The 24168-nt window shown below is 41.9% G+C and overlaps 2 protein-coding genes across 3 annotated transcripts in view; one reads left to right on the forward strand and one right to left on the reverse strand.

Moving 5' to 3' along the window:
• IDUA (alpha-L-iduronidase) overlaps positions 1–24168 on the forward strand; it is a 148767-nt gene that overhangs the window by 14914 nt on the left and 109685 nt on the right. The window lies entirely within an intron of this gene.
• The window catches only part of LOC147015736 (sulfate transporter-like), a 56204-nt gene continuing 40721 nt past the window's right edge, over positions 8686–24168 (reverse strand). Inside the window, exons 6-7 of one of the 2 annotated variants that reach the window (XM_085848201.1) lie at positions 23026–23980; positions 8686–10362 (exon numbers count right to left, since the gene is read on the reverse strand). In XM_085848201.1, the coding sequence (XP_085704327.1) occupies positions 23060–23980 (921 nt within the window). In that variant the 3' untranslated portion in view covers positions 8686–10362; positions 23026–23059. Of the gene's footprint in view, positions 10363–21343; positions 23981–24168 lie in introns of those variants that run through there. The other variant, XM_085848200.1, reaches the window with a different exon arrangement.

The raw sequence follows: 24168 nt of genomic DNA on the forward strand, positions 1-24168 counted from the left end.
ATAGTAAAAAATATTATCTTGTATCTAACCGGACAGATTTTTGGATTTCCATCCCGTTTGGCCACCACGTAACCTGGAAGATGGTCAAAAACACCTCCCGGTACAAAGAAAACTTTTTACTTCCGATCTTGATGAAATTTGGTATGTGGGTAGAGGTCGATGAGTGATACCCAACGACATATTTTTTCCCGGATTCGAGGTCAGGGTCAAGGTCACGAGGTCAGGAAAGTTGTGAAAGTTGCCATTTTCAAAACCTATCTAGTCTGTTATTTTAGGAGATATCTGGCAACGGTTCATCGATTATGATTGTAAAAAACATTATAGAGATGACCGTCATCCCCACACAGGGGTAATTTGTTCTTTTAAATTTATGACTTGTAATGTCGTGACTCTTTCACCCGGCCGAGTATGGTGACAGAGTCGAATGAAGATTCTTGAATGATACGGTTTATTTCAGAAGATAACACTACGCATGCGGGATGCGAAGCAATGACCACAACCAACTGTGGGCCTCCAAATCACATCAAAGTTCATACTACAATCACACACTTGTAGATCTTCTATCCCGAGGCAGAGTTTTAAAGGGGAACCAGATGTGGACTAAAAGTGTGGACCAAGAAACAAAGGAATAGAGAAATAAAGAAATAAATGTGGCAGTGGGCTCCTTTCTCCCCCTCCCTAGGGCCCTTGAGGTAATCAATCAGACCCCAGATCTTGCAACACAGCAATCTTTGCACATACCATTCAAGTTCTCTCACCCTTAAGCTGCTAATCATCCCTGACACCTGTTGATAAAGCCTTCGCTGTTCCCAGAACCAACTGTGGGAGGTGGGCTGTGGAATGTAGGATGTAAAGCAGATAAAGCAAGAACAGTTACACCCAAGGACATGCAGCTTGCCAGCCGAACGAAGGCAGGAAGAGCACTGGGACTTGGTTGCATTTTCCACTGAGGGCTTGTTTAAAACACATTTCCAGCATTTTAAGGGACCAGCTTGGATTCTAACAGCCAGCTAAAATGCAATTAGTAAATGTTCTGCTATGGGCCAAATATGACCATTTGTACCATCTCGTACTACTTCTCACATGTAATACTGGCTTCTACCATGCGGTGCTGTGCAATACACATTAAGTGACTGTCTGTCTCATGTACCATACTCTGTGATATAGAGCATTGGTTCTGCTGAAGCAGTTTCTTGGCCAGGGGTCATGCTGGGTTGGTTTGTTTTCCATCCCTCTCCCAGTAGTAGTTTGGGCAGGCATTTGTAATTTGGCTGTGGTGATGATGATAGTTCGCTTCCTCTTCGATGCACATTTACATATAGAAAATTGGGATGCACCACCGGGCATATAATTTTTTTTTTACCCCATTAAACCTTGTGCACCCAGCGAGTACAACCATTAGCTTAAAACTCATTTCATCACTTCAAAATTTCAGTTCAAAAGTGCATAGAAGTAAAACAAACAAACAATATGATATTTAGTCCTAGCCAGGGAAACCTGGCATTGTTCTAATCCGGTTGGCATTTTGAAGAAATCAAGTGTTGGTTTTTAGCTCTGCCACCGCAGATGGACAGAGGTTATGTTTTTACCCGTGTCTGTCTCTGTCTGTGAGCAGGATATCTCAAAAAGTTATGGATGGATTTGGACGAAATTTAGTGGTCTGGTTGGGTGTGCGACAAGGACAAATTGATTTGATTCTGGTGAAGATCCAAATCCAGATCTGGATACGAGAATGTTTTAAGTCATAAGTGAAAGATGGGACCAAATACGATACATTGCATGATATCCCAAAAAGGTGTGGATAGATTGTGACAAAACTTGATGAATGATTTGGACAGGTAACAAGAACAAGCCGATTCGATTTTGGTAAAGGTATGGATGCAGATCAGGCCTATAAGTGGGATACAAAATTTAAACTGTTCAGCTTGGTGGAGGTATGTGCTCCACTGAGTGCTGTTCTGGTTTTCTATTATTTTGTGGGGGCCCAAAAACACTTCCCTACATCCACTAAAGAATGGGGTCAGGGATCATTTAATATTACTTTTTACTTTGCTACAAAGGTTTAGGCACTATAAAAACAAATAAAAATGAATTATTTTGATTTTTTTAATGTATAATATAAATTGAAAAATATTTTAATTTAAATTTTTTCCAAAAATTGAATATTAAATTTTTTTTTTTAATTGAAATCCTTTTTTATTTTATTTATTTATTTCTATTTTGCCTAAAACACTCCCTGGCACTTATTGATGAACCTCTGAAAGTTTGATGAAAATCTGTTCAGCCACCTCTGAGGAAAAAATGGTGACACCCACACAGACAGACAGACAAAAATCTCTCTTGTACTATATGTATTCTATATATTAATACTGAAGGACCAATTTTGTGCTCCTCCTGGCGGTCGCGTCACGTTTTTCTCGGTACTGTGACCTGGACTGAAAGAAACTTCGTACCTGTAAGAGTGCATCGCACATAGTGGCAATAGTCAACCTTCGGAATCCGTCTATGATGGGGTTTCGGCTAGTAGATGATAATTGCACTTCTATGATGTTTATGTTTATGATATTTTTTTCCAGAGAATTAGGGTATTTCATGACTTGCCATTCTTACCGAAAATGCAGCCATATAATTCTATTGTGTCCTTGTTGAATTTGCATTGTCCTCCATTGAGTGTCAGGTATCTTTCTCGGACGCGAGCAAACACTTTTTCTTCAGCGTGTCATTATGTGCGTTCTGGGTCTTGCCAACACATAATTGTTGTCGATCAGTGATCAGGGCTGTTTATCTCATTTTGTGAAAAACAACCGACACAGTTGTATACATTTATTGCAGTGAAACCTGCATCCCAACTTCATCTAAATGTTTTCATAATTACAACTGCCTGACCTCTTTTATTACAAACTCTCTCCAATAGTAAAAAAGGAAAACCAGGATTATTTTTTTTCATCTCACAAAATACACAGTCAGGTACTTTGCACACTGGTAGAAACAGACTATTTTGCACCAAAGGGTAGACATTTGCAGTTTTACTTTGGGACCGGCACACAATGATGTAACTTTTGAAAAGATGTCCACAAGAAATGCTCGCAGATGAGACGGCTGGTTTAATGATCCATTTGAAGGATTGGGTACTGTTTGATGTCACTTTCTGCCTGTGAAATACTGTCATGTCAGGAATCAAACTCAGAATAAAAAATGAAAATAATGAAATAACTGAAAATTGAATATATATATATATATATATATATATATATATATATATATATATATATATATATATATATATATATATATATATATATATTTAAATAATTGGGATTTGGGAAAAGTTTAGAAATTAAATAATGGAAAACTTGTTTTTCAAAAAGCAGGACACTACAGACACCAAGACCGTTCACTTAGTGTCTCACTGCGGGAACTATATATAATAATTTGTCGACAAGTGAGCGATGGTGCCTGCCCCATAAGCCAAGTGATTGTAATCATCATCGTACAGCGTGGGACTATAGTGCTACATTATTGAAACTATGGTGCAATAAGTGGTCTTTATTTTGATAATACCTCTGTGCATTAACCTCCCCTCCCCCCCAACTCAACAACTCCTGTCCCCTTCCCACCATCTACTCAAGTCAGAGTGGGAACAAATGTATTTTCTTTTGTTCCCTGTTCCTTCTGAATAATAATTTATTTTTTGTGGTAGAATTTGCTGTCTTGAGTGTTGCTTGTAATGTTTTTCAAAAAAATGTAAAAATGTTTTTCACTTAATCTGTACAAATAAATGTGTGTGTGTCAGTGTGTCTCCTCCATAACTCCAAAACAATGAAACCTAGTAGCCCGAAACTTTGCATGTGCACTAAGGGAACTCCAAGGAATTGCATGACTGAAAATTTGGTGTTTGGGTTAATTAAAACTCATTTTGAAGATACTTAATGGCCTTATTTAATTATGTCCTTTATCGGGCACATCCTCGCCCACCTCGCTCTGTGGGGTCTTAAGGCATTTCCTGAGTAACCTTGATGTGGTCTGAAGCTGCCATTGTTTTTTTTTTCTGCCTGATCAACCATCCCTTGATTTGGAACAGGCCACAAGGATTTGTTAATGATAAAATGTTTTGTTTTTTTCCACTTTCCTCACTCATATTATCGAATGCCTGTTCATCATAGCTACGAATTGCTGGGTATATTGCACTGCTTATAAACTCCAGGAGACCGCAGCATTCGTGGATTTATTTCATTTCCACACATGCCATAACCTCGAGAATCTCTTAAATTAAGCTGAATTACAAAATTGAAGTTCCAGAATTGAATTTAGCAGCAGTTCCTACTGCAAAAAAGTCTTCATTTGTCTAATTTCGACATAGCTATGGCTTGCCAAGCCAGTTGTCCGATTCAACCATTCAATTGGAGTGCTTGCTTGAGTGCTTGAGCCGCTTGCCAAGTGCCCTCCAGTGGACGGTGGTGCAGTTTGTGTCCTGATCAGGATATACAGTCAACCGTTGCTACAAGGTAGAGGTACATATTTGGGTATACTTGGATCTGTAATTGAGGGACTCTCCGCGGGTGTGTATGTATGCCTGCATGCTTGGTTACGGGCACCGTGGTGGCAAAGTTTCACCCTGTATCTTGGAGTTTTTAACTTTTAATCTCAGCAGTGTCTGAGTGATCATGTTTTCCTTTGTCTCCATGATACATTTGATAACACCCGATTTCTGAGCCGTTCGTCATATTAACGCGTTCTATAAATTACAGAGCCAAATTTTTTTTCCACCTGTCACACTGTGTGTGTGTGTGTGTGTGTGTGTGTGTGTGTGTGTGTGTGTGTGTGTGTGTGTGTGTGTGTGTGTGTGTGTGTGTGTGTGTGTGTGTGTGTGTGTGTGTGTGTGTGTGTTTTGTTCATAAAACATAACGTATTCTCTGCTAACTCCCCGACCCCAACTTCCCCCCTCCTCTCTCACTTTGTCCCATCCTCGCTCCAACCCTTTCTAATCCAGTGCAGCATCCTGCCACACCTCTCTCTCTCTTTCTGTCTCCGAATGTATCTTGATGATGGTTATGTCCCGATGGTTACATCCGTATGTGTCTGGACAGTGGTTATTTCCGGACGTGATCAGACGGTGGTTATGTCCAGATGGACCCTCCTCTCACACTGCCTTCCTTTGCCCTCCACTCGCGCTACCTTCCCTTTCCCCACCCCTCCGTACTCCCCGACCCCTCTTTGCTCTCCCCTGTTTCTTCACTCCCCCACTCCTCCTCGGTGTTCCTACCTCCTCGCTCATCCATCCCTCTCTTTTTCTCCCACCCCCTCTTAAGTATACCTGTCGTTCGGACGGTGATTATCTCTGGACAGACTCTCCCTTCATGCTACTTTAGCTTGCCTTCCCCTCATGTTGCCTTCCCTTCCTGCCCCTCACACTGCCTTCCCTCCTCTCTCCCCCCCCCCCCCCTGCTCCCCCTCCCTTCTCACTTCCTCCGCCCCCTTACCCTACCCTCCTCACTTCCTCCTTTCCTCTTCTCTCCTTCTTACTCCCCCCCACCCTTAATATTCCCGTCAGTGAAGCGACGGGTTGTATTTGCTAGTATACTAATATTGTACTGTACACGATTTTGAATACCTTTTCTGTGACATTTGCTTCGCTTTCTGAGGTCCCTCAATTGTTTCAGAGGCACACAGGTATAGAGGCATTTCCATGCCCATTGTCAGCATGATTCAATATTCATATAATAAATTTGAGTACCTTTTCTAAAAGACCATCTACTTGATGTTCTTGTGCTTTATTTTGTGCTGTCATGTTTGGGGGAATCTTATTTTAAGGGGTGTGAGGATCTGCAGTGGTTGATGCAAGCAATTGAAGAAAGTTCCATTATAGCAAGACTACTTTGGTGAAGTCCTCATATCCGGGCCATTACCTCCCCTGGGTTTACGGTTAAAGTTGATTTCATTGTTGGTTGAAACTTTGGAAAGATTGCAATCATTGAAGCATCGTGTAAAGTACAGCAGTAGTTAAAATTGCATAACATGTTATCTGTACATTTCCTTTTTTTTTTTTTGTATACCTTGTCGAGGCTCGTGTGAGAGCTAACACACAGCGCACAGCAAGGTGGCCATTAGACAAGAGGGGTGGGAGTGGGAAGGACAAAACAGTGAGGAACAGAGGCATTAGGAGATCTGTGGAAGGGAGAGGGATGGGATGGGGTGGGGAACATGGGGAATAGAAGATGGACATTACAGGGACTTTCAGGAAGGAAATCAGGGAATTTGAAGGATGTGGGCTTGGGTGGATTATTCATGGGGGAGGAAAGATCGAGGATTTGGATGGGGGGTGATAGGTGGTGGTGAACAGCTGTTTTGAAGGCCTTGAGGGAAGAATGGGATTGAATAGAGTGAGGGAGTTTATTCCAAAGGTGGGGGAAAAGAGGAATGAAAGAGTGAAGGTGAGCATTGATTCGTGATTTTGGTAGTTTTACCAGAAGGGGGTTGTTGGCGGACCTTGAGTGCCCTGCGGAAATGTGGTGGGGACGAATCGCAGGGAGAGCAGGGGGGGGCGAGGCTGGAGAGGAGACGGGAGAAGACAGAAAGACCACCGACCAGCCTGTGGTGAGAGAGTGAGAGGCCCAAAGACTCGGCTTCATTGCAGGAGATGCCAATATCCAAAATGCCTTGGTTTCTACAGTGTGAAGCCGAGAAAGGTGGGAGGCAGGAGCATCAGCCCAGAGGGGAGAGCAGTACTCCATCAGGCTGTGGACGAAAGCTTTGTATGTAGTCAGGAGCTCAGGTGAGCCAAGGAAGGACTTTGCATGACGGATTCCCAGTTGGCTACTGGCTTTGGAGGTCACGTTGGAAATGTGGCTTTCCCAGGAAAGATCATGGCAGATAGTGAGACCCAGAAGCTTGAAAGAAATAAGTTCTTCCAGAGGGTTGTTGAGAAAGTGGATGGGGGGGGTTTCTAAACGGTCCTTTCGGAGAGACATAGTGAGAGTGTGAGATTTGTCCGGATTGAAAGACATGTTCCAAGTGTTGGACCAGTTTGTGATTTTATCCAGATCTGCAGTGAGCGAAGAAGCTGCTGCTTGCCGGTCTGAGGGATGACCGATGGTATGGCAGAGGGTGGAGTCATCAGCAGAGACATATGGAGGATTTTCCAGAGTCGGAGAAATCATTGATGAAAACCAGAAAAAGAACAGGGCCCAGAACGCTACCTTGAGGAACTCCAGCCTGGACAGGAAGAGGGGATGAAAGAACTCTATTTAGGGCCACACGGTGACTGCGACAGGAGAGGAAGTCTGCGAGCCATGGATGGAGATGGCCTTGGATACCATAGGAAGAGAGTTTAGTGAGCAGGGCAGGGTGCTGGACCGTGTCAAAAGCACGTGATATGTCCAGGGATACGGCTCAGATTTCCTGTCTGGCATTGAGGATCTCCATCCATTGTTGGGAGAGCAGAAGCAACATATCCCAGGATAGAGTGACCTGGTCTGAAACCAAATTGATGATCGGAAATCAAGCCATTGGAGAAGAGGAAGGATTTAATGTCTGAAGCGATGATGGATTCCATAACCTTGCTGATGATTGGGAGAAGGCTGATTGGTCTGTAGTTGCAGCGATCTGTTTTTGCACCTTTTTATGCAGGGCAGTAATGTTTGCTGATTTCCAAGCAGATGGCAGATGATCTTGAGCAAATGAGAGGGTAAATAGAACAGAGGGAGGGTGAGCAAGAGCAGAAGAGCAGGTTTTTAGGACACGTGGGCTGATGCCGTCTCAACCGGTTGCAGAAAACTTGTGCAGAAACTTGTTTATCTATTCTCCAGCAGTTCTTGACCATTTCCTGATGATTCCGAATTTTTAGATGCTCTTTCCCAGGCTGCCTGTTTCCCACCACAATAGTTACCCCACACACGCGAAGTGAAAAGCAGGGTTTAAGCCATTGGTTCATGTCCATCCGTCCGTCAGTTTATGATCGAGGAACCACTTATTTAAAGTAAATGTTATATTTTTAACATGAATTGGAAAACAAACCTGCTGTTTTACAGTACTTTGTCATTGAATTCATCCGGATCACACATGCGCAGATAGGATTCAGATAAAAAAAAAAAAATTTTACTCTCACTACCTGCTTGAAAATCATTCTAAACAGGAAACTTCCTGTTTTGAATGATGTCATAAAGGACACAAACAACAGATACAAAGAACTAATGCAATGTGTAAGACAAGGTGTAATTGACACTGCGACAACGACACTAAATTCCAGAATTAATTTATTTACATTATTTTTACAATCTTTATTTTATTAAAATTTAATTATACACTTGAACACTATAGAACACAAATCGCCTTCTTTGCACTTCCAATAATCTCCAGTTTAGTTGTACTTGGACATGCTAAATTGGTTGGTTTATATGGCTGCTTCAGCACTACTAAACATCCGGAAGTTTTTTAAAATGATCTTTAAAATTGGAGTATATACTTTAACACTGTATGGGGTATCGTGTTCTATGAACTCTGGTTATTGCCTGCATTTCCCTCCCTCATGACCATACCCTGCATTTACGATCTTTATGTTTGTACTTTGTGCTGCAGAAACATGTACGACTTCAATTATTTATCAGCAGCATAAAATTACCTTATCAACGATGCACCTCAGAAGATAAAGTGGAAAAAAAAGAGAAACATGACAACGTACAAAGCAACTTTGTTCAAATTGTATTTTAATCTGATTAAACAAGACAAATAGCTTTTTAAATTGGTGGATGAGAAAGTGAAGCTGACAGTATTGTTACTTTGTTGGAAGCCATTAAAACAAAAGTACAGTACAACAGCAGGCAAATAAAGTGAAAGTTGTGGTTGTGGTCATGGTCCAGCTTATAACTTCACAAATTTATTGTAGGTAAGCAACCTTGATCCCATTAATAAATTACATGAATAAAAGCTGCACAAGAGAGGGTCTCCATCGCTTAATATGGGCTGGCATGATCACCGAGAGGACTGTGCACTCGCCTCTGAGCTCTCAAGCCTGGGTTCGAATCTTGACCCAACTGTAAACTCATCCTGGTGTTTTGCAGGCATCTGTGTGTGTGCTGTCCCTGGAATGGACATTAAACCGGGTGTCCCGTCTTCTAGCATTAGTTGGTGGGCCTTAAAGATCCCATGGTGTCCTTCATGAAAAGTAGGGGAGCTATCGCATGCACCTTGGAATGAATTCCAAATTCCTGCCCCAACTGATGGCTTTGAAGGCAATGGCAAACCACCCACCATAACCCATGCCAAGAAACGGATTCTGCAGCACTAATGTTTTGCAAAGATTATGGTTGGTACATCATCATCACAGTTTAATACATAGAAAGCATATTAATCAATCGAGCAAATACAAATAATCTGCAAGTTCATCGCAATTATTGGAGTGGGGCCATGCCACAGATGCTGTATCCCATGGAAAGGCATCCAGGTGGAAGATTGCTTTTGCTCACCCACCGGGATCGGGTTTTGAACCTTGTAATTACAAGAAGATAATACAGAAGCTCATTCAGTTGAGTCAACATGCTGTAGGTATGCTTTTTACTTCTTCCCTCTACCTCTGAAGAATGACACTGTAACACCCAGTAAATTTGTGAAACATTGGCAAAGCGAGACAACTATCTGAACCCAGCGCACTGGCCATTTTGTGAGCTGCTAAGAACTGGCTAATTATCGATGTCCCTTCAACACCGTGGTGTCATTAAAATTAGAATTCCACATCGAAAAAAACATACATAATAATAAATGATGATAAAAATTGAAACACCTTGATTCACAGTGACCTGTAAAAGTATTCAAGCCACCTGAGCTATTTCATAATGCTTTTTAATCAAACTTGATATAGAGTCCTCAGAAACTACTTCAAAGTGTTATAAGCTAAAAAAAAAAAGCATATAAGTATGAATAAGTTAGATTAACAGAGAAAATCCGATTATTCTCAATTGCATAAGTATTCAAACCCTTTGCTGAATTAACCCTAAATCACTTCAGGAGCAACTTATTTGTTTGAAAGGTTAAAAACTAAGTGTAATAGATTTCACCTGTATGTAATCAGTGGTTTCACTTCAAAAATTAAGCTCCCCCACTGATCTAAGGAGGTTTAAGGTGCAACTTTCTTGTTCAACCAAAAAGGCAAACAATGAAGACCAATGAGCTTTCCAAAGAAGTCAGACATAAAGTAGTGGAGAAGCTCTGTTCGGGAGAGGATTAAAAGAAGATTTTAAAGTCACTCGTTGTCGCTTTAATTATGGTGAAATCCATCATTAAGAAGTGGAAGACGTATCATACCACCCAGATCAGGTCACCCATCCAAACTCAGCAGCCAGGCAAGCAGGAAAGTGGTTTGGGATGTCCCTGTAAATCCAACAATAACTTAAGGATCTGCAAAGCTCATTGCCTGATTATGGGGGTCAATGTTCATCAATTCACAATATCAATATCCCATTCCCTTCACAAAGCTGGCCTCCATGGATAGAGCAAGAAAGAAGCCATTACTGAAAAAGATACATCTTAAAGCTCATATGGAGTTTGCAAAAAACAAAACAAAGTCATCTAAATGATACTGCAGGGATATGGAGAATTGTTTTATGGCCAGATGAGACAAAAAATTAACATTTTTTTTTGGTCTAAATTCAAAGCGTAACGTCTGGTACAAGCCTAACACACTGCACATCACTCGGTCAACACCATCCTTACTGCCAAGCATGGTGGTGGCAGCATCATGTTATCGGGCTGGCATCATGTTATGTTCATCAGCAGGGACTGGCAATCTTGTCAGGATAAAAGGGACACTATATGGTGCAAAGTACAGGAGAATCCTTTATGAAAACCTGCTTGAGTCAGCCATGAATCTGAAACTGGGTAGGAGATTCACATTTCAGCAGCGCAATCATCTGAAGCACAAAGCTAAAGCTATACTGGAGTGGCTGAATAAGAAGAAAATGAATGTTCTTCAGTGGTCTAGTCAAAGTCCTGACTTATTAGCTTATCTGGAATTTACATTCCAGATTAGGTATTGTCATCGCACATCATCCGTCCATCCATCTGTCTCCTTTTTTGACTTCTGCAGCCAAACCGCTGGGCCGATCCGGCTGAAATTTAGAAGCAATGTTTCTCTCCTGACTGGTAACAGGATTTGCAAAGCTCATTCCGGTCACATGATTACATTGGCTGACTTGGTATATTTATTCAAAAATCTTCTTCTCCAGATCCACCAGTCAGAATGCTACTGAATTTGGGTTCCAACATTAGGACAGGGTCCACAAATTCCTTCCAAAATCTTCTCCTGATCCACCAGTCAGAATAACAAGGAAATCCAACACAGGTAGGGGACATTCAGCCCATCTTGCTTGCGCGAGCACCACACCAACTCATCTACACAATGCTACCAAATTTGGGTTACAACATTAGGCCAGGGTAGGGATGTTAAATTGTGGAGGCCATGCTGATCACGTGACCGGAAACGTGTAAAAATGTCCGACTAAGTCAACTTTTGGGGAAAATCGCATTAATTTATTTTAAACTCTTCGACAGACCCACCAGTCAGAATGCCACCAAATTTCGGTTACACCATTTGGCCAGGGTCGAGATAAGCTACAGGTCCAGTGGTCCTATTTTTTTTTTTTTTGGTTTGTTTTTTTAAGTGGTGAATCCGCTTCAATATTTGGCGCTCCTTCTTCCTCCATTCGTCCATCAAAAATGAAGACGAAGAAGAACCTATCTCACCCACTGTGTTTAATTCTAAAGGGTTCCTCAGGGTAATTCTACAGGGTTTTATTCGTTTCTATGCTTTGCCTATTTCATATTCAAAATGCCAAACTGAACTGCTTCCTTCGGACATGGGTGCGATTTTTATTTATATTCTTTGTCGAGGCTCATTTTAGAGCGAACACACGGAACATCTAACAAAGGGAGCAGGAGATGGGGGGTGGGGGGGTGAAAGAGGGAAGCACAACCATTATAAGGAACAGGGACATCAAGAGATATATGGAAGATAAAAGGATGGGGTGGGGTACATAGGATAAACAAGATGGACACTGCAGGAACTTTCAGGAAGGAAAATGGAATTTGAAGAAAGTGGGTTTGGGGTGGATTAACGGGGGAAGAAGAGATCATGATTTTGAATGGAGGAAGATATGAGATGGTGATGAACAGCTGTTTTAAAGACCTGAAGGGAAGACTGTGATTTAATAGAGTGTGGGAGTTTGTTCCACAGGGCGATGGGAAAAGAGGAATGAAAGGGCGAAGGTGGGCAGTGATTCTTTCTTTTGGCCAGATCCCACTCTTCCCCTCAGGTTGCCCCCAGAATGGGCGTTGCTGACAGACTTTGAGCACCCTGCAAAATTATTAGGGGGACAGAGCACAGACAGAGCAGGGGGTGCAAGGCAAGGGAGGAGTTGGTAGAAGACAGAAAGACCACCAACCTCCCTACGGTGAGTGAGAGACCCAAAGAGTCTCGTCGCGGGAGATAACAATAATCCTAAAAGCCTTGGTTTCCACAGCGTGAAGCCGAGCTAGTTGTGAGGCAGGAGCACCAGCCCAGAAGGGAGAGCAGTAATCCATAAAGCTGCAGATGAAAGCTTTGTATGTGGTTCAGAGCTCAGGTGTGCCAAGGAAGGACTTTGCATGACGGAGGATGTTGAGTCGGTGACTGGCTTTGGAGGCCAGCTTGTAAATGTGGCTTTCCCAGGAAAGTTCATGGCAGGTAGTGAGACCCAAAAGCTTGAGTGATGGAAGTTCTTCAAGGGGATTTTTGAGAAGGTAAATGGGAGGGGGGGAGGAGTGAAGTTACAAGATGGTCCTTTTGGAGAGACATAGTGATAGTGTGAGGTTTGTCAGGATTAAAAGATGTGCTGCAAGTGTATGATCGACTTGTTTTTATGCAGGTCTGCAGAGAGTGAAGAGGCTGCTTGCTGCCTGCCGATCTGTGGGATGGGAGATGGTACGGCAGAGGGTGGAGTCATCAGCAAAAAGATAGAGGATTTGCCAGAGAGTTGAAGAGATCTTTGATGAAGATTAGAAAAGGCACAGGGCCCAGAACACTACCTTTAGGAACTCTACCCTTAATGGGAAGATGAGATGAGAGAATTTCATTTAGAGTCATGCATTGACTATGATAGGGGAGGAAGTCAGTGAGCCATCAGTGTAGATTGCTTTGGATACCATAAGAAGAGAGTTCAGGGTGCCAGACCATTTCGAAAGCTCGTGATATATCTATCCCGATGGCTGTGATCTCATGTCTGGCATTAAGGACCTCCATCCATGCTTAGAAAAAGCAGAAGCAGCATGTCCAGGGTAGAGTCAACTGCTTTTTCAACTGTAATGGTGTTTAGTGTCATCAACTTTAACGGTGTTTAGTTTGATCTCTGCAGTTATAAATAAAAAAAAGTTCATTTGGAAAATTGTTTCTACATAATTCGTAATTCATATAAATGTGGCATTATTGGTGGGGGGTGAATACTTTTGCAGGTGACTATATAATAATGCAGGAGTGTGTCTGTCCTTCCCCAAACAACTCCATCAGTTTTGGGGCAAGCCCCACTAAATGTTCTGTGGAGCCTTTTGGGGTGCCAGCGGGTGTCCTCAGGTGGGTGGGAGGTTTCATAAATTTGTCAATATAATTATAATTTTGAGTTTACACCCATACGAAGCTGCTCTGTCTCTCTTCATGTAAACTCATTCATGGGTTTGGCATTAAGTTTTGCCATTCACTGCATGTGGAAACATTCGCTGGTATGTGTTTGCCATTTTCCGTTTCAGCATTATCCATGTATAGACTTTTCCATCAACATCAAATCACATTCGCTTGAGACTTTTTGCTATTTTTCTGTCATAACCTATTTCCTTTATCATGTCACATAAGAGTCAATCCCCCATCCCCAGCCAACACCTTCACCATTGTCATTGTTGCTTCGTCATCATCATTAAAGGAACATTGATTTACACATTACAACTCCCACAGTTAAGGGCCCAGCCCCACCAAATTTCCTGTGCTGCTTTTGGGCTCATCAGAAAGTATTCACACCCTTTGACTTTTGTCACATTGTGTTGTGTTAAAGGCTGAATTTAAAATGGGATTAAATGAAAAATTTTTGTCACTGAACTACACAAAATACCCTATAATAAAGTGAAAGCATGTTTTCATAAATTTTTACAAATTACTTGAAAGTGAAAAGCTGAAATGTCTTGCATCAATAAGTATTCAACCCCTTTGCTATGACACTCCAAATTGTTCTCAGGTGCATCATATTTCCTTTGATCATCCCTGAGATGTCTCTACAACTTTATTGGAGTCCACCTGTAGCCAATTTAATTAATTCGATATGATTTATATAGAAATGCATCTTTCTATATAAGGTCCCACAGTTGACAGACCATGTCAGAGCAGAAACTCGACCATGAAGTCCAAGGAACTGTCTGTATAAATCCAAAATAAAATTGTGAGGAGGCATAGATCTGGGGAAGGGTATAAAACAATTTCTAGAGTGTTGAAAGTTCCCAAGAGCACAGTGCGCTCCATCATTAGGAAATGGAAAGAATATGGAACTACCCAGACTCTTCCAAGAGCTGGCCCTCCAATTAAACTGGGCAAAAAGGACCTTGCTCAGGGAGGTGACCAAGGACCCAATGACCACTCTGACTGAACTACAGAGTAACTTGGCTGAGATGGGAGAATCTTCTGGAAGGACAACAGTCTCTGCAGCACTTCACAAATGTAGGCTTCATGGGAGAATGGCCAGACAGAGGCCACTCCTGAGAAAAAGAAACATGACAGCACACCTGAAGTTTGCTGAAAGACTCTGAAAGCATGAGGCAAAATATTCTGTGGCCTGATGAGATGTAAATTCAACGCCTTGGCCTGAATCCAAAGCACTACGTCTGGTGGAAACCGAGCACAGCTCATCACCCATCTAACACCATCCCTCCCGTGAAGCATTGTGGTGGAAGCATCATGTTGTAGGTATGCTTTTTAGCAGCAGGGTTTGGGAGACTTGTAAGGATAGAGGGAACAATGAATGGAGCTAAATACAGGCAAATAATTGAGGACCTTCTTCACAGTGCAAAAGACCTCAGACTGTGGTGCAGATTTATGTTCAAACAGGACAATGACCCCAAGAATAGAGCGAAAGCAACAATGGAATGGCTTCAGAACAAGAACATGAAAGTCCTTTGAGTGGCCCAGCCAAAGTGCAGACTTGAATCCCATTGAGAATCTGTGGTAAGACTTGAAGATTACTGTTCGCCAACGCTCCCCATCCAACTTGACAGAGCTTGAGCAAATCTGCAAGGACGAATGGGAGAAAATCCCCAAATCCAGATGTGCAGAGCTGATACAGACATACCCAAGAAGACTGGAAGCTGCAATCGCTGCCAAATGTGCTTCGACAAAGTATTGACTCAGGGGCTTGAATACTTATTGACACAAGACATTTCAGCTTTTCATTTTTGATTGATTTGTAAATACAGTATTTCTAAAAACATCTTTTCACTTTGTCATTATGGGGTATTTTGTGTGGATCGGTGGCAATTTTTCTTAAATTTAATCCAAATTTTTAGATCCTCGTGGAGGATCTCTAAGTGTTACTCACGTTGTTGTTCTTCTGCTTCTTCTTGTGGACTTTTTTGTTTCACAGCCTACAGTTTTCATTGAAACTTCCTGAAACTTGGTATATATATACATATATATATATATATATATATATATATACATATATATATATATATATACATATATATATATATATATATATACATATATATATATATATATGTATATATATGTATATATATGTATATATGTATATATGTATATATGTATATATATGTATATATATATATATATGTATATATATGTATATGTATATATATATACATATATACATATATATATATATATATATATATATATATGTATATATATGTATATATATATATATATATGTATATATATATATATGTATATATATGTATATATATATATATATATATATATATATATATATGTATATATGTATATATATATATATATGTATATATATATATATGTATATATATATATATATATATATATATATATATATATATATATATATATGTATATATATATATGTATATATATATGTATATATATATATATATGTATATATATATATATATATATATGTATATATATATGTATATATATATATATATATGTATATATATATATATGTATATATATATGTATATATATATGTATATATATATGTATATATATATATGTATATATATATGTATATATATATATATATATATATATATATATATATATTTATATATATATATATATATATATATATATATATATGTAAAAATACCCTGCGCAGACAGTAACCATCTCGGATTGTGAAAATTCCTCCTCGAAAAAAAGTTATGACGTCAAAATATCTCCGCTAATGGAAATCGCCGAAAAAATTATCTTTGAAACTCGGCAAGCTTTTTGAATTCTGTTTGCAGGAATCGAACAGGGCATTAGCACAGATGAATTTCCGCACATATGATACATCACTATGATGTCATATTCGTTTTTATGACATCATCATTAAGAGGACAAGGATCTTAGCTCATTTGAGCTTGTTTAAATTCAGGCTGTAACACAATAAAATGTGGCAAAAGTCTAAGGGTGTGAATACTTTCTAAAGGCACTGTATAATGTCTTGCTTGTATGCTCTGCCAACATAAGTCCTTGTCATCGATGTGTTATAGACCTGCCTTTGCCCATACAATGTGATAGCCATTCAGATTCTTCACAAGAACATCACTAATCTACCCAGACTTCATCCCTTTGGGAGCATCCAAAGTTTTCCATTAATTCACATCTTCCAGGGAGGAAATTCTTTTTGTAAACATAAGATGATTCACTAAATCTGGATATAAAATAGTTGAAAGTTCATATCGCTTCTGGTCCTTTCTGTATTCAGACCTAAGTCACATTTGCGATACGGCGGCCGTACGCCCTCTGAATTGACAAACGTGCAGCGGCCGCAGAGTTTCTGAGGTGGCCTCAGGGTGGCCCTACGCCGTATGGCTATATTTTACATGCCGTAGGGTCGCCGTGGAATTATAACGCGGAGTTATAACTTTTTTTTCATTTCTACGTTCGCCGTAGCAATTCGACAAGCCGAAAAAAAAAAAAAAAAACCTGGTAAAAAAAAATTAAATAAAATTAACCCATTCGTTACCGTCCATCTGGCCACACGTTTGCCTTGGGGCCCTCCAGCGGTCGCCTTGCGGGCACCTTGCGTCTGCCTTGAACATTATATGGCCGCCGCAGGAATGCCCTAAGGTCACCGTGCGACATCAAATCAAAGACCGTACGGCAACCCCACGTTTTCGGTCTCCACAATTTATAAATATGCCGTGTAGCTCCCCGAAAAATAAAAACATATGTGACTGCTACATTGTGTGACGTGGAAATACTGCGGCCGCCGTATAATTGCTAGTGGCCATAGATTTTGGAGACCCCACGGCCGCCGTGGCAAATGTGACCTCGGCCTCAGCAATTCATAAGGGCCAATAACCTGTATTGTTACAATATCGTTCCCTGGACAATTTGTCCAATGTATTGAAATATCCAAGCTTTGGGGAAAACTTTGACCCCAAATATTTGGCAATGAAACTGATGAAAGCACACAAACCACAATAACTCAACCAATCGTGAAGGTTTTTTTTTTTCTTCTTTAAGAAAAACTGTTGCAGAGCGAAGTTCTGCCTCAGTTGGGTTGAGGTGCCAGAACGAAGCTCTGGTGTGCTCCAGCTGGATTGCACCACTGATGTCCACCAAATTTTGCTGGAATTGGGCCAAGTCTTAGCCTAAGCCTTTTCTCCTCCTCTTAGCCTTTCTTAGTCTTTTCTCCTCCTCATCCACCCCCTCCCCAAGCTCTTCAGAAATTCTCCACACTCTTTCAACAACTCTCCTTATCTCCCCCCCCCTCCTCCCTTGTCCTACCCTCCCCCTCCCATCACATCCCCCACACCCAAAGCTCATCCCCTCCCTCTTCATTAACAGTGTGGACCTCAAATATCCGGGGCCTTCGCTCAAACCTTACAGGTCTTTCTAGACAGGCTGCCACTGACAAACCAGACATAATCTGCCCAACAGAAACTTTCCTCCCTCAAGACATCTCTGACTCCCTAGTATCTCTCCCTGGTTACTTCTTCCTCTGGTATGACAGACCTGAGCCTCGTCCTGGCGGAGGAGTTGCTCTCTTCATCAAAGACTCCATTCCTCACTCTCCATGCACTGCGCTCACTCCCACACACCCCCATGAATACCTCTGGCTATGGCTTCCCCTCCACTCCCACCTCATATTTATATGTGTACTGTACCATCCACAAAACAGTGATGACTCTGTTTACACCTCACTATCCGAAAACATGGACCAACTTCTTTCCTCTCATCCGAACTCTCTCTTTCACATATGTGGTGATTTCAGTTGTCATCATACCAGTTGGCTGGGTGTGGGAAACTGTTTCACCTGTCATGGCAGTTCAGCAAAAGACTTCTGCGACTAATTGGGACTGACTCAATTGGTTAACTTCCTGACCAGGATCTCAAGCTTTTTTGACAAATTTCCCTGAATTTTGACAAATTTCCCTGAAAATATCTTCTGTTCTTCCTTTGCTCCAATCGGTTCATCTGACCACGTGCTTGTCAAAGTGGACATCTCTCTGGCTGTTATCAGAGATCCACTTCAGCACCGTCGAGTCTGGCATTTCACTCAGGCCAACTGGCAGGGTCTCCAAGCAGCCATCAAACTTCTAGACTGGTCGCCCATCGCTACTTTCTGAAATAACAACTCGTCCTGGGAATTCTTTCAAAGCAACTTGCTCTCTCTCATGCACAAATTTATCCCCTCTCGTCGTCAGTTGTCCTACCCTTCCTCCCGTCCATGGTTTACTGAAGCTTGTGGCGAGGCAGTTGTCCTGAAACAACTTGCCTTTGCATTATGGAAAGCAAACCCAACTGAGGGTAATCACAGTTCCTTCCATAAAGCTCGGAACAAGTGTGTGTCTACCTTCAGGAGAGCCAGAAAACAACATCTTTCCAATATCAAGTCTGAACTCTCAAACCTCTCTCCCTCCTCCAAATCCTGGTGGCATCTAATCAAATCTGTTTCTGGTGCATGTTCCCCCTCTATCCCCTCCCTTACCTCAAATGGCCGCACTGCTGATACCTCGCGTGAAAAGGCTGAATTCCTAAACTCGGTGTTTGCATCGAAGTCTTGTGTCCGAAACCCATCACTTTATGTATCCAGCTGACCCAGTCGCATCCAACTGTCCCTGGACTCTGTGTCCTTTTCTTCTGACAAAGTGGAGAGCTTGCTGTCAAACCTTGGCTCAGATTCTGCAACCGGTCCAGACGGCAACAGCCCATGTGTCCTAAAAACCTGCTCCTCTGCTCTTGCTCATCCTCTCTCTGTCCTATTCACACTCTCATTTGCTCAAGGCCATCTGCCATCTGCTTGGAAATCTGCAAACATTACTGCCCTGCATAAAAAGGTGCAAAAACAGATCCCTGCAACTACAGACCAATCAGCCTTCTCCCAATCATCAGCAAGGTTATGGAATCTATCATCACTTCAAACATGAAATCCTTCCTCTTTTCCATAGGCCTGATTTCCGATCATCAATTTGGTTTCAGATCAGGTCACTCTACCCTGGATATGCTGCTTCTGATCTCCCAACAATGGATGGAGGTACTCAATGCCAGACATGAAATGAGAGCCATATCCATAGACATATCACGTGCTTTTGATATGGTCTGGCACCCTGTCCTTCTCACCAAGCTCTCTTCCTGTGGTATTCAAGGCCATCTCCACTCATGGCTCGCAGACTTCCTCTCCTGTCGCAGCCAATGTGTGGCAGCCAAAATGGAGTTCTTTCATCCCCTCTTCCTGTCCAGGCTGGAGTTCCTCAAGGCAGCGTTCTGGGCCCTGTTCCTTTTCTGGTTTTCATCAATGATCTCCCCGACTCTCTGGAAAATACTCTTTATCTCTTTGCAGGTGACTTCACATTCTGCTGTACCATCTGTCATCTCTCAGACTGGCAAGCCGCAGCTTCTTCACTCTCTGCAGATCTGGGTAAAATCACAAACTGGTCCAACACGTGGAACATGTCTTTCAATCCGGACAAATCTCACTCTCACTATGTCCCTCCGAAAGGACCGTTGAGAGCCCCCCCCCCCCACTTACTTTCTCAACAATCCTCTGGAAGAAGTCCTTTTGTTCAAGCTTCTGGGTCTCACTATGTGCCATGATCTTTCTTGGGAAAGCCACATTTCCAACCTGGCCTCCAAGGCCTGTTGCCAACTGGGAATCCTCCATCGTGCAAAATCCTTCCTCGGCCTACCTGAATTCCTGACCACATACAAAGCTTTCGTCCACAGCCTTATGGAATACTGCTCTCCCCTGTGGGCTGGTGCTCCTGCCTCTCACATTTCTCGGCTTCACGCTGTGGAAACCAAGGCATTTAAGATCATTGGTATCTCCCACGTTGAGGCTGTCTTTGGGCCTCTCACCCTCTCACCGCAGGCAGGTTGGTCATCGTCTTTCTGTCTTCTACCATCTCCTCTCCGGTCTCGCTCCCCCTTCTTTGTCTGCGATATGTCCCCCCCCCATATTTCCGCAGAGCGCTCAAGGTCCGCCAGCATCCCCTGTTCTGGTAAAACGACCAAAATCACGAATCGCTGCTCACCTTCGCTCTTTCATTCCTATTTTTTCCCGCCTTTGGAATAAACTCACACACTCTCTTCAATCCCATTCTTCCCTCCAGGCCTTCAAAACAGCTGTTCACCACCACCTCTTGTCTTCCCCCTTCCAAAACCTTGACCTTTTCTCCCCCCCATTAATCCTCCCCAAACCCATCTCCTTCAAATTCCCTGCTTTCCTTCCTGAAATTCCCTGTAATGTCCATCTTGTATACCCCGTGTTCCCCGCCCAATCCCTTCTCCCTTCCACAGATCTCCTAATGTCTCTGTTCCTCACTGTTTTGTCTTTCCCTCTCCCAACCCTCTTGTCTCATGCTCCCCTTTCTCTGCATTGTGTGTTCGCTCTCATACAAGCCTCGACAATGTATACAAAAAAAAAGTCCAAGTCCTTGGCATTTCGAGTCTGCATCCCCCAAAATATGGACTCGAGACGCACGCACGCACACGCGCACACACACATACTTCACTCAATTTAATTGCTCTCATTTTTCAAGGAATAGCAGTGGGCTGACTCTTTCCAACCCAAATTCCTGTCAGGCTTCAACAAACTGGAGAAAGATTTCCATATCATGCATTATCGAAGAAAAGTAAGAAACATGTTAATATTTTATTATTGTGCTTCTAGTTGAATTTACCTGTGATGCCTTGTCTGGGGGCTCACAATGACAGAAATATGATAATGTGTAAAGTTAGACACTTGTCTATCTTAACCCCCTTCTATTTCGATGATATGGTACAGAAGCTATATTAGAAACAGAAACTGATGGCTGCCTTTTTTAATATGGTCACCCTGACATAATTAAGTGGCCCTATAGCCACACATGTGTGAATTGTCCTGCTCTATCTGTGTGCCAAGTTTCATGCTTCTATCATCAAATTCGCAATCCTTTCATCTAATTCACTTATCTGCTGCACTATAAGGGCACTTGTATCAATCAGCAAAACAACCCACCTTGTTATACTACAATCGATGCAATCTTTATGGTAACATACTTTCACAGTTCATATTGTTCACTCTTCCATGTTCCTCGTATTTCAAATAAAGCCCTTCAGTGTTTGATAAAGGAGAACCTGGTGCATTTCAAAATGTCTTCATGTGTAAAATGATAAAAACATGAAGCAAAGTCATAAACAAACCAAACAGAGGAATTTGTTTTGAGTTTCAAAAATGTAGGTTTTCACCAGTTTTGGTTATTGCTATGTGGAACTGCCCTGTAAACTGTACAAAAAATTGGTCCACGACTGTGCAGGACAGGGAGGTCAATGGCTCTGTACGTAACGGATCCAAGATGTGGTGGGTCTCTGATTGACGATACCAGCTACCGTATGTCGTGGAAACACGATACCGGCTTTGGTACGTCGTGCATCTATAACAGCAGGTGTGGCCAGCTTAGTTAAGGCCAGAAGTCTTTTTGACAGTCTATCCTTCTCTCTGAGCCACATGGAATTATGGAACTTGCACCCTGAATTGCAAGTGCACACTCATCCTACCACTTGCAAAATCATCATTGGATATTTAACACACATAAGAGAAGCCCATTTGTACTTTTCACCAAGGTACTAAGTACAATTTAAAATTCCTTTTGTACTTTGTTTCAGAAGGAGGTTAAAGGGGTTTGTGCTGTATAATTTTTGTTCCACTTGCATCGCATTGGAAAACTGGCATATTGGAATATTTAAAAAGCACCTTTGGAAGACCATCAATATGTTGCGAGTATGAGTGTCATGTGCCAAAATTACAAAATATATAAAATGCATACTGTTTACCAACGCAAACCTTTAAGATACATTGATTGCTATGGACACAATTGTATCATTTATGGTTTGAAATCACTTGCACACTTCCGTACATAATTTTTTGTTCAAGCTGGCACCTTTGTTCTAAATGTCCAATTAATAAACCTTGAAGCAGCTGCAATCGGTGATATACCAACAACAAAAAAGCATCAACCTGCTGTCTATGGCACAGTTTGTACCACTGAGGTTGTTTCAACTTTTTTTTTTCTTCTCTCAGCATGTTGCAACATCAGTGCAAACAAAACTCAGTCTCATTTATCTCATTGTGAAATATATAAATATCTAATCTGTACCACCTATACATTCACAGTGCAATTTAATTGGAACACACAACACGCTACGGCCACAAGACGATGCCCCTCATGGCCAGACCCCCACCACTCTCTCCCTCCAACCACACCTTCCAATGTAGGACAAGTAGTTAGCTTGCTCTAAGTTTTAGTAATGAGCTTGGCCAGAGTGTGCAAAAGTACCTCAAATATTGACTGAGCTGGGAAAATTTGCATCTTAACCCGAGTGGCGGGCCAGTGCGTGTTCCACAGCTTCGTGCACTGAGAAGAAAAGCACTTCTTCATCGTTGCCGTCAATGAATCTGGCCCGACTCAGTGAATCGAGCACCGATGGGTTGCACCCAGCGATAAGGACTCGCAAACCAATTGTCTGGTAGTCACTGCAGGTCGACTTTACGACGCCAGTTCCCACCATATCAAGAAAATTCACACTTGAGAAATCGAGCACCAGCGTGTGAAAATCAAACGGATCAGGGACGATTATGACACCATTTGTGTCAGATTGTTCATCTTTCTGCTTGCTCTCTTTACTCTCGTTCTTCCGCCAAGCAACGACCAACTCTGGATTCACTGCTGTCTTGCTATGCAGTTTTGTGCTGAAGTTATCCTTGTTGGCATAATACAACGGAGCTGAGAAGCTGAAAATGCGCACGCCCTTAACCTCAGACACATTGGTGTATGCTTCGAGATCGGCATAGCAATCAGTGGTGCCTTCAACACGGCCGAGTAGCACGGCACGAGGCCACTGTGTGCGGATGATAAAGGCAAGCAGAGATATACAGATGCCAATCAGAAGGCCAAGCTCTGGGCTAATGAGTGCTGACGTCAGCATGGTGATGAACCAAATGATGGTGTCGATGCAATTTTCCTGCCACATTTTTGGGATGTCAAGAAATTTTCGGAAAGCACTGCGGAGGTTCACAACGGTGACGATGGCAAGAACGCATTTCTGAAGTGAATAGAAGAGCGGTGCAATAACCAAGAGCACTAGCAGAAGGCACATTGCTGTTATTAAACCTGAAACCTGTGTTTGGCAACCCGTTGCTTCCTTGACGAGTGTCTTGGCCAATGCAGCACTTGTAGTGAAGGAGTAGAAGAAGGCAGGAATCAAGTTGCAACAGCCAATAGCAATCACTTCCTGTTTGTGCACATGCAAACACACACAATAGTTGAGAAAATTTTTTTATGCGATCTATTTTATGGTAGTTTTGGAAGTTATTTAATTCCTTCTTTTCCGCTTCTATGTCGAGGCTCATGCAGGAACAAAATTTGCCTGAAATCTCTCTTTGTAATTAAAAAACATTGATAAATGTTATTGGGATTTTT

The sequence above is a fragment of the Eptatretus burgeri genome, chromosome 12 (assembly GCF_056783735.1).
Source record: "Eptatretus burgeri isolate ZD-2024b chromosome 12, Ebu_testis_v1, whole genome shotgun sequence".
NCBI classification, from domain to species: Eukaryota; Metazoa; Chordata; class Myxini; order Myxiniformes; family Myxinidae; genus Eptatretus; species Eptatretus burgeri.